We start from the raw sequence: 10,428 nt of genomic DNA, 5'->3' as shown, positions 1-10,428 counted from the left end.
AGTCGGAGCGACACCTGGTGGTCAATGACAGGACTGCACGGGCGCGTGAAGCTCAGCTCATAGAACAAACGAAGTACGTATCCACTAAAAACACGATGAAGGGAATTGACTTCAGCTGGTTTGCTTTAAAATAAAAATAAAATATCATAAACTCGGGTTGTTGTAACTGCGTAATACATACATTCATAAATTAAAACGTTAACAAAGGACAAAACTGTGCGTCGTATACGCTTCATTGTTGCAGATGTTGAAAATAACTGACATTGCTTTGAACCAATAAGAATCGCAGCTCTGGTCACCCGTGCAATGTCTGACCAATAGCAGACGAGGATCTGTTGCCACCAAGTTAGATTGATCCTTAAAGGACTATATATATATACGTGGAGGAATACATGATTTAGGAATGTGCTGCAGACCTCAGAAGCCATTTTGAGATGATGTCCCTGTTGAGAAACCCTATGAAGATGCTGAAATCAACGAACATGGTTACATTTCTGTCTGTTCCTCCCTCCGTCTCCTCTGTTTCACCATGGCAGCTGTCAACCGACGGGACATTAGCAAAGCGGGGCATCAAGCTGTGCTCACAGAGTTAAAACGTCATTGACATGAAAGAGGACAGTGTCCGTTTACTGTCTCTGTCGAGACATGTAACACCGTGAGTTTTTTCCAGTCTGAAATCTTCCAGCATCTCTCACAACCCAACGTCTCCTTGAGTGACTGAGTTAACTCACTCTTTGTACCGGAGAGAAGGGAGGCAGATCCGTTTTCCAATGGCTTCTGTGAGCCTTGTCTCCAGTCCCCCAGCCCCTGTTCTTGACAAAAACATGACAGACTCTGAGCTTGCAGGGGATGAAAGGTCGAGTAACGTTCTTATGCAATATTCTTAATACGCTCATCTGTGCGTTTTGAGTGCTGTGGTGGGTCTACGTGCTTGTGTTACTGTTTTCCTCATTTAACCATGAATTGCAGGGTCTAGGGTCCACGGTTTCTCCCCCCACCCCCCTCGAAAAAAACCTTTGCATGCCTCTTTGGTGCAAGTGAATATCGCTGTCCAAATATCCTAGTGTCGACAAGACTCATTCATGATCATTTCCATGCAAGATAGCAGACCTCATCGTTTGTGTTGTTGTGGTTCTGTGGATGAATTCATGGATTCATTGTTGCCAACTGCAGGGGGGACTATGTAAATGGTTGTGATGTCAACGGCACAGCCACGCCCATCCTCTGTACTGTACTCCCCCTACCGGCCACCTGGCGGTACTGCTGAGAGGGAGACAGGGTTCACGCAGGGTGGAGAGATTATGATTTGCTTCTGTTGCTGGATACGGGCCTGTGTCCTCTGGGATGGGTCTGTAGTCCTTGCAGGGCTGTCAGACCATGTTAACAAAGAGGGTCAAGAGTTTGCTAGTGTCAAAGCAAATATTTCACTAGGTGATTTAAGTTCAAGCAAAGAAGAAGAAACAGCTGGTGTAGTGTTTGTTTGGAGCAAAAGCTGGTGTACTGTAATAATAGTGCTCAGTAAAGAGAACTGTGGTTTTATAAAAGTACCTACAAGTTGAATATGTATGCTGGGATATTTGTATACCATCCTTGAAGTAGGAAGTATTTTCCTACATTTATCAGTCTTCGGTTACATGATTTTGGTTAATTGTGACAATAGGAAAGAGTACGGTTATGCCAGTTTTCCCCAAATATATTTAAATTGGCAAATGTTTCATATTAAATCTTTAGGTCTCTGCTGCTTTAACTGGAGTAAATAATAATTGTAGGTATTAGGTGGCTTTATGAAGGGTGCCTGGTTGAATCCTGATTTGCACTGGTGTCAGAGGAAGAGGTAGCTGGTGACCTTCATATGGTGTTGAACATTCTTTCCCATTGCAAGGTGTTTTTGTTTCATGCTCCAACCTGCATTAATTAAATATATATATATATATATATATTAGCTTAAAGCAACCAACATTACATTTTACAAAAATAATATTAACACTGGAATGATTGCTGTATATCAGCTGGTACATGCATGGTTTTAAATGTGAACCAGGTGTTTATAAAAGCTTGTTTTTGACTGCCAAAGGTTAGTGTTGTAAGTTAACCATCTAAATAAACCCAAACGTGTCCTGTCTGAGACATGACGACAAACGGCGTGGATGTGAAGTACTCGCATGGTCACCAGTCATGTTTCAGCAACAACTCCTCTGCAGACAGACACACAGTGGGTCATGGGAGCTGCAGCAAAGTCATAGAAAGAAAGGCTAAAATTCTCATCACAGTAATAGACGTTTGTGTCTATGATTTCCTGCCTATTACATAATTACAATTTTTTGCATTTATGCCCTCGAAATGTTCCTACAGGAGCATTCAGGCCTTTCAGCCAGACGGTGTTTGTTGGACATCACATCAAAATATTTTCCATTTTGCTATTTAAATAAGAATAACCTGCTTTTACGTTGCAGTAATTATGGAACTTTGTCTTTAAGGTTTTATGTGGGCCTAAATCATACTCATAAATCAGAGAATTTAAATTGGCTTTCATGAAATAACCACACACTGGTTCACAGGAAATCAAAACTAAGCCTTTAATTATTGACAAGATGTTTTATTGCAGGAAAGGCTTCAGGCAATTTGCAAACTGTCTGGTGTGATATTTAGTACTTTACTCCAAATGAAGGGAAAATACATTATGAAAGTTTAGTGTAATTTAATTTTTATTTCTTATTAAATCATTACAGCAGGTGATTCTGGGTCATTTGCTGATCAGATGTTTTGCTCAACATTTGAATTGTGCCTCAGGCTGACAAATACACTTACACTCATTCTACTGACTGTTTTCATCTTTTTAGAGAGGATGGCGAACTGGAAGATGGAGAAATAGATGATGAAGGCATTGGAATTGAAGAGGAGAACAAAGAGGCTGCAGTGGTGAATGAAGACAAAGAGAAGGAAAAGGACAAAAGTAAAGAGAAAGAAGAGAAGACCCACAGGCACTCCAGGAAAAGATACAAAAAGACCAGAGAGAAGAGGAGGTCCAAAAGGAGGAGGCGCGACAGACAGAAAGTAAGATATAATACCGCAATGAAGGCATGAGTTTGAACTACTCATAGTAATTCACTTTAATATTGTGTTTTTCCTTTGTCCCCTCTGCACTCTCCTCAGCACCACTCCCCCTCCAGCAGCTCCAGCTCGGACAGTTATGACTCTGACTATGACCGACCAGAAAGACCCAAAAACCGGAAGAGCCAGGGATCCGATGGCCAGTCCTCTCAGGTGAGTTCACCACCGCTGCTCGCATGCTGGCGCTTCATTTTTGTAAAAGCATTATTGTGTGATGTTTTCCACTCTTGACGTTTGACTTGCCAGCATGGACGGGATCCAAAGGGCGGCCACGGCAACTCTCAGAAGTCCCCGCAGCACAAGAGCAGTGATTTTGACAAATACAGCGACTACAGCGATGACAAGTATGACTACGAGGAAGAGGAGGAGGATTATGAAGATGACATGTCCGAGTATCCGCAGTCAAAGGATTGCGTCTCCCAGAGTCGTGGAAGAGGACGCCATGTCAAAGACCAGATGAAGAGAGGAAGCATGAGGGGGATGAAACAACAGCAGTGTACGAATGCTTTACAAAATCAGATCATTTGTGTAGCAATTTATCTAGATTGAACTATTTACTTTTCATTTTCAGTTGGGCAGAGAGGAAGGGGCAGAGGGAGCGGCCCAGGAAGAGGACGTGGGATGCTCTACAAGAACAAGAAGCTGAAAGGCAAACCGTGGGGAGGACGAGGACGTGGACGAGGAGGAGACCAGGGCATGGAAGACATGATGCCAGTAAGTGTCCCTGAAACAGCCAGATGCGTTAGTGTTATATATTATTTTAGTAGAACACAAGCCACAACTGCCCCCTAATATTTAAGGAAATAAAATGTAATTTTGGTAATGAGGAATCAAGCCAAAGTACTGTATATATATTGTTCATCATTCTTTTATTTTTTCCAGGGTTTCAGCTTTTGACCGTACTGTTCAGCTTTGTACCACACAGTTTGTACTGAACGTGAATGCATACGTTGAGAAGAAGACAAAACTAAGACCACATCTTGTTTTTTTTGTTTTCACAGGAAGGAAAAAATTCCTGTGGATTTCAGAAGAAACGGCCAATTATGAGCAAGGAGTTTATCAATCAGCACACAGTTGAGCACAACGGTAGATACATCTGCAAGTATTTCCTGGAGGGTCGATGCATCAAGGTATAGTAGCGCTGATGTGGTTTTACTTGCTTTAACAATGTACGCTGAAATGTAAAAACATAAACACCTGAAAAGTTGAAATTCTTTTTCTTCCCACAGGGGGAACAGTGCAAGTTTGAACACGAGCTGGTCATACCGGATAAGAAAAAGGAACTTTGTAAGTTCTACCTCCAAGGATACTGCAGTAAAGGAGATAATTGCATTTACATGCACAATATCCTTCACAATGCACAAGTGTTTTAATTACATTTGTGTAATCGCATCGCATAATTCAGTGAAAGCTCATTATACCTTTTTTAATTAGTCCTATTCCTTAACCGGTGAGTGCACATGAATACCCGTGCAAGTTCTTTCATACTGGAGCCAAATGTTATCAAGGGGACAACTGCAAATTCTCCCACGAGGCTTTGAACGATGTGACCAAAGAGTTGCTTGATAAGGTAAAACAAGAAGAAAGTGTTTTTTTTAAACCTTCTATGCCAAGTGATACTCGGCTGTAATGGTCAACGGTTGTCTTGTTTCTGCTTTGTGACGCAATTTTCAGATAATTAACACTGAGGAGGAGAACGCCCGTGAGGACGAGTTGGAGCTGGAGGATCTGAGAAAGCAGGGTATCGCCCCCCTTCCGAAGCCTCCTCCTGGGGTGGGGTTGCTGCCCACTCCTGGTCAGAGCAGTCCCACAGAGGGCCAAGCGGGGAAGAAGATCCCCTCCCTTTTTGAAATCTCGGTTCAACCTACTGTAGACTTGGCACAAAAAATTGGTCTGAGGTAACTAAAATCATCTGTAATCAAACTCAAATCGAACTCTAAAGAGCTTCTTCTAAACCTGATTGTGAACATTATATTTCAGCGGGTCCAACTACTCCCAGAATCAGGGAGAAGGCTCCAATCAGTTTAGCGGAGGCTCCGAGGACACGCAGAGTGGAAATATGGTTCCTCCAGGCCCCTCTGCGCTTCCTGTTCCTCCCCCTGGGTCTCCTGTTCCCATGGGTCACTCCGCTGGACCACCCGGCCCACAGAGCCCCCCAGGGCAGCACCCACCACACAGGTTTCCAATGCAGCCACCACCAATGCCCCCGGGTCAACCTCCACCTTTCCACGGAAATAATATGCCGAGGCCTCCGTTCCCTCCTCCACCAGATCTACAGATGCTGCAGAGTCTCTTCCCTTTTCCACCGTTGGGTCAGAACCCAGTAGAGTTCTTCGGCAACTTCCTCCGAAACCAGGCCATGGGTCCACAAGGAGGTCAATGTAATATTAATATTGTTATCCAAAAGGTTAATTATCTTTTAAGCTTCGCTGAAATTGCAAAATTGTGTTTCTTTGTAGTAGACCCTGGTCTGGCTTTCATGCAGAACCTCCAGCAGCAGATGGGTGCAGAGTCACAGTTTCAGTCCTTACCACCAGCTGTACAGAAGGCCATTTTATTACACTTGACTCAGCAGCAACAACAAGAGTCACATCCACAGGGAAATGAGCCACAGAGAGCAGAGGGCCAGGATGAGAACAATGCAAACAGAGGTAAGTGCCTCCGGGCAAGAAGCAGGTTTACTGACTCAATTAAGATAGAACAAAACTCAGTAAAACCAGAACCGCCTCAGGAATGGAGCACGGACTGGAAAATGCTCCAGTCATGTCGGTAACCAAGGTGCTTATACACAGACAATTTACAAACATTAAATTATAATTTGATCTTTTTTGCAGATGAAACTACAAACTGGTACTCAAGCGACGAGGAGGATGGGAGTTGTGTTTCCTCCATCCTTAAGTCCCTCAAGAAGCAGAGTGAGATGCAGCAGTCTCAGTCCAAACCCCCCCTCACTGCCCCAGCGGCTCCAGCACTGGGTGACCCTCGGCTTGTGAAGGAGAGGGCCCCACCCAGCGACCCCCGTGTGAAGACAGACCCTCGTCAGCGACCCCACAATATGAAGAAGGAGTCCGATGGCGTTGCGGACCCGCGGTTCTCCAGAGACCCCAGGAAGGTGAGACCAATGGAGCAGAGTTCCTATCGCCATGCTGTTCCTCAGAAGCCTCCCGCAGGAGATGACGATGATGAAGGAGAGAGGGAGCTCAGGGACAAAGCTGCTCTCATCCCTCTAGATGCGGGCCCCGATGTGGTGCTGCGAGACCCTCGTTGCCAGTTAAAGCAGTTTAGCCACATACGGGTGGACATCCTGCTCCAGCGCCCGGCCTTCGCACAGACAGTGGTGTGGGGCCCTGAGGACCTCATCCCGTCCCTCGTGCCCAAACAGGAACACTCCATCAACCTGCCCCTCCCCCCTCTAATTGCAGATGCTCAGATGAACCGAACAAGCCTGCCTGACCATCCCCCCGTCTCCAGCCCTCCACCTATTGACCCCAGACTGGTCGCTGCACGTTTGAAGGAACGTATGAGTCGATTGCCCTCTGGATCTCTAGAGTCCCGATCCTCCACTGAAAGACCTGTAGATCCGCGTCAGCAGAAGTCTGTGGACCCCAGACTCAAGCGCACAGGGAGTCTGGACTCCAAGCTGCTGTGTCAGAAAGTGCCCTTCTCTGTGGGAGGAGTCGTGGACCCGAGACTACAGAAGGCCAGTGTTAGCTCCTCCTCTCATGCTGTCCAAGTGAAGCCGGAGCCTGAGAGGCTGCCACCTTATGCCCCTCGTCTGGCATCCTCGGGTGGAGGGCTAGAGAGTCCCACTACGATCCTGGGGGGCATCAGTCTGTACGATCCACGTAATCAAAGCGATCAGGGTCAGAAGGAGCCAGCAGAGCCTCCCAAAAAGACGTCGATTCTGAAACTCCCAGCTAAGAAGGACAATACGCCGCCACTCTCACCAACCCAACGGAGCGGCTCTTTAGAAGAGGCCAAAAGCACGGACGTTGCCTCGGATCAGCCTCCACCTTCCAGTTCTCCCACAGTGCCTCCTGCCTCACCGGTCAAACCCCCTGCTGTTCACAACCTCCCCATCCAGGCACTGGCCGGGCTGATCCGACCCCAATACACTGACCCGAGACAGGCCAAACCAGGAGGACAGGGCTCCACGGGAGCACAAGAGGAGGCGGAAGAAAATAAGCAAGAGAAAAAGGAGGAGCAGGACAAGGAGAAGGCCATGGAGGAAGAACCAAAACAGGAAGATGCACAGGAGGAGGCAGACGACAGGACACTTAAAGACGTGTTCAAGACTTTTGATCCCACTGCTTCCCCTTTCTGTCAGTAAACAACCCAGAGATGCGTCTATTCATCTTCATTCAGCTTTACATTAACTTATTTATTTCTGTATATAAATGATCCTGTGTAGATTCACTTACTATCTGGTGTGCCACACATCTGTCAGTATGGAGATGAATACACAGACACATTGTATAGTCACCCTTAACCTAACCACGATATTGTTGTGTTTTGAAAGTGTGTATGTTAAGGTCTTTTTTTCATTGTGTAATTTTCATGTACGTTTTAAACGATCAGAAAAAAAGAAACTATGGGAACCTGTATAGCTTTCACATATAACCGACCCATCTGGGTTCATCCTACACCCTGTAGAATAGATCTGCAGTCACTATACATTCAGAGAGATGGTCCAAAATAATCCATCTAACACAAATTGTAAGAGTTTTTTTTTTATTGTATTTCCTTATTTCAAGGCACTTTTATATTATGAAATATTTCTGTTTATGCTCACTTTTATGATGGAGGGTTTTTTTTCGCAATAAGTCAACAGATGTTTTCTTGAATATTTACATTTGTATTTACTTAACAGATAATCACAATATGAGACAGTTCCCTGCTCAGCTGAGAGGAAATGTGTAATTTTGCAACATTGCAGCCATTCAACTTGTGTTTTGTACATCGTCAGACCTTTTTGATTTTCAGTGGCCTAAATGCTTTGTGGATGTAAAGTTACTGCGATGGGCTTTTCTCACTCGCTAACCGAGCAGTAATGACAGCTAATTAAGTAACTTAACATTGCTTACTTAATTGAATTTGTCATTCCTCCAAACACTCTTGTAAATAGTGAGTAAACAGTTTTTCACTGTTTTTGTCAGAATAAGAAAGTAAGAAGTTTATGATACAAAGAAAGACATTATCATGGTCACATTGCATTGCGTTGAGATAATATGACTTTATTTTGAATGTTGCATTTTGTTGGAGTTGACTGTAGATGAGCTCATGGGGTTATGTGTCCAAAAAGTGAATATTGTGGGCTTAAGGTGGCGTAATGCTCGTCGGTTTGTATTATTTGACGGCCCTGTCTCTGTTAAGATGAGCCGTGTTAACTAAGCTATGTACTTTAAAAGAAAAAAAAAATCATTTTCATATTTCACATTGTATATACCTATTTTGTATCACATGTACAGCCTGTTTTTGAGTGTTTAAATGAATAATGCTTTTTTTTTGTCTGATTGTTATGGTTGTGATAATACTATATGACATTTTAACAACACATTATGCTTGTCACTTTTCAGTGATTTTATTATGGATAACTGAAATAAAAACATACAATATTTTATTTCAGTCACACATCGAGTTGCATTGTCTCATTTGTATACAATCAGTAACATGACCAGCATTATATCAAATCTAAGCATCGATACAAAATATTTTATACTTCCTTGCTGAAGTGTCCTTGAGCATGGCAGTCTGTGGAATGCTCCGTCTAAGTATTAAGTGGGTTTCACATTATTATATCAAATAGAAAACTATTATTTGATCTGTGATCTATGTTATGCTTCTTGAGACACAAATACTACTTGTGCTTTGAAGGGGCAGTGGTCACTTGAAGCCAACTGGCGGGGCGAGACTGGGTGCTGCCGGGTGAGTTGAGGTCTTCCTCAAACCCAGCTCATCAGTCTCTGGGTTAGAGGTCTGCCGGGCTCGATGGATCTCCAGTTTCCTCCTCCACTGGAAACACAAGGCTGTAGCCTCTGCACCATCTGAGTTTGGCTCAGGCTGCTTCAAACCCTGGAACGAGAGAGTAATTGTGCCGCTTTAATGGCCCAGGAGACGGTTCACATAAGAGTTTGAGCTGTGTCTTATATATCTACAGAATACGTAAAAAAGACCTCATATCGTTACAGATTTGATTTTGGTGTTAGATTTACTGTGATGCAGGCTGTCTCTGCGGCGCGGACCCCACACAGGACTGTCTGCAGCAGATTTTGTGTGTTCTTCACCAGGATCTCATCAGAGGATTTGCACCCAGGTGTTACAGCATTGACACTAAATAGAGATTAATGACTTTCTTCATTATTATTTTCTAGCTTTGTTCAGTGTGTGATTTATCTCTTTATTCTTCTTACCTGGAGATGATGCTGAGCTGGTTAGTGATGGTGAGAATCTGCTCAACTATGAGGGAGAGTTCAACTGTACACTGTTTATCCAGGCAGTGGTTAGCAATAACTCTGATGAACTGAGTGACTGACTGGCAGTTTGACATCACATCTTTGGCTGCAGTGACAAATGCCTCTTTATTCTGAAAAAAAAAAAAAGATGGAATGATTGTGGAAGAGGGTGCCTGCAAATATCAAGATCACGACAGTAAAGTGCCCTCTGGTGGTCATTACCGGTATTGGGCCTTTCTTCTTCAGGTACTTGGTCATGTAACATAGTGTGTCAGCCATCTTCCTGGTCATCTGGACAATTTTGTTGTCCTTGGGATCCCAGCTGTCACTTTCTTGCTTTAGAGAAAGGGATGTGAAAGTCAGCGAAAGAGTCTCTTTGTATGCACCAGATCCGACTGCGTCCTGTAGAGAAATATAGGGACATGGTTTATTGTGACATAAAGGAAACTGAATTTAAAATTGTGTTAATTATGAGATACCTACATTTTCAATATTTCCAGGTCCATATTTTGCCACGATTGCCTCGTTAATATTTGGTTCTGCAGCATCTATGCTTTCTGTGTTGCCTCTCTGCCATGATGTCATTGTCGTGTCAGAGGGAAATTCCACTTCTTTGACTTTAGATGGGACTGTGGCCAACACTTCTTTGTTATCCTCAAGTGTTCTGCCCTGTAGACCAGCCCTGGTGTGCTCTTTAGCCTCTTGGTGAATCCCATCCTGCTTCCTGATCTCCTCCACCAAATAGTGAGCTTTGGCTGACCAGCACTGTATCTGCACGTCCAGACTGAGTGTGTCACAAATATAGTGAGTCTCTACCGCGAGCCTCGCCCTGCTGATTATATCTGAGATCTGAAAAGACAGGAGG

At 44.1% G+C, this 10,428-nt stretch overlaps 1 protein-coding gene across 3 annotated transcripts; it reads left to right on the top strand.

The window, feature by feature from the left end:
• The first annotated feature begins 421 nt into the window (after nt 1-421).
• Nucleotides 422-8,709, top strand: LOC137882408 (zinc finger CCCH domain-containing protein 6). Of its 3 annotated transcripts, none has more exons than XM_068724726.1 (12): nt 422-655; nt 2,841-3,054; nt 3,154-3,264; nt 3,358-3,607; nt 3,683-3,825; nt 4,113-4,241; nt 4,341-4,457; nt 4,574-4,681; nt 4,786-5,009; nt 5,092-5,486; nt 5,571-5,762; nt 5,946-8,709. In XM_068724726.1, the coding sequence occupies exons 1-12, from the start codon at nt 606-608 to the stop codon at nt 7,439-7,441; spliced, it is 3,429 nt and encodes a 1,142-aa protein (XP_068580827.1). In that variant the 5' UTR covers nt 422-605; the 3' UTR covers nt 7,442-8,709. The 3 variants fall into 3 exon arrangements, with proteins under 3 accessions (XP_068580827.1, XP_068580823.1, XP_068580817.1); XM_068724722.1 differs by having other exon boundaries at nt 422-856; nt 5,574-5,762; XM_068724716.1 differs by having other exon boundaries at nt 422-856.
• The last annotated feature ends 1,719 nt before the right edge of the window (nt 8,710-10,428 follow it).

The sequence above is a fragment of the Cebidichthys violaceus genome, unplaced genomic scaffold, assembly GCF_023349555.1.
Source record: "Cebidichthys violaceus isolate CVI_PGR_0920_01 unplaced genomic scaffold, fCebVio1.0.p SCAF_10, whole genome shotgun sequence".
In the NCBI taxonomy this organism is placed as follows: Eukaryota; Metazoa; Chordata; class Actinopteri; order Perciformes; family Stichaeidae; genus Cebidichthys; species Cebidichthys violaceus.
Note: the sequence above shows the minus strand (reverse complement) of the source record. Positions and strands in the feature narration are given on the sequence as shown.

What these genes read in the sequence shown, in the direction of transcription:
- LOC137882408 (XM_068724716.1), top strand. Translation starts at nt 771, where the DNA reads ATGGCTTCTGTGAGCCTTGTCTCCAGTCCCCCAGCCCCTGTTCTTGAC. An exon ending in CCAAAGAGTTGCTTGATAAG is followed by an intron (nt 4,682 to 4,785) that starts GTAAAACAAGAA and finishes CGCAATTTTCAG; the next exon opens with ATAATTAACACTGAGGAGGA. An exon ending in TGAGAACAATGCAAACAGAG is followed by an intron (nt 5,763 to 5,945) that starts GTAAGTGCCTCC and finishes TCTTTTTTGCAG; the next exon opens with ATGAAACTACAAACTGGTAC.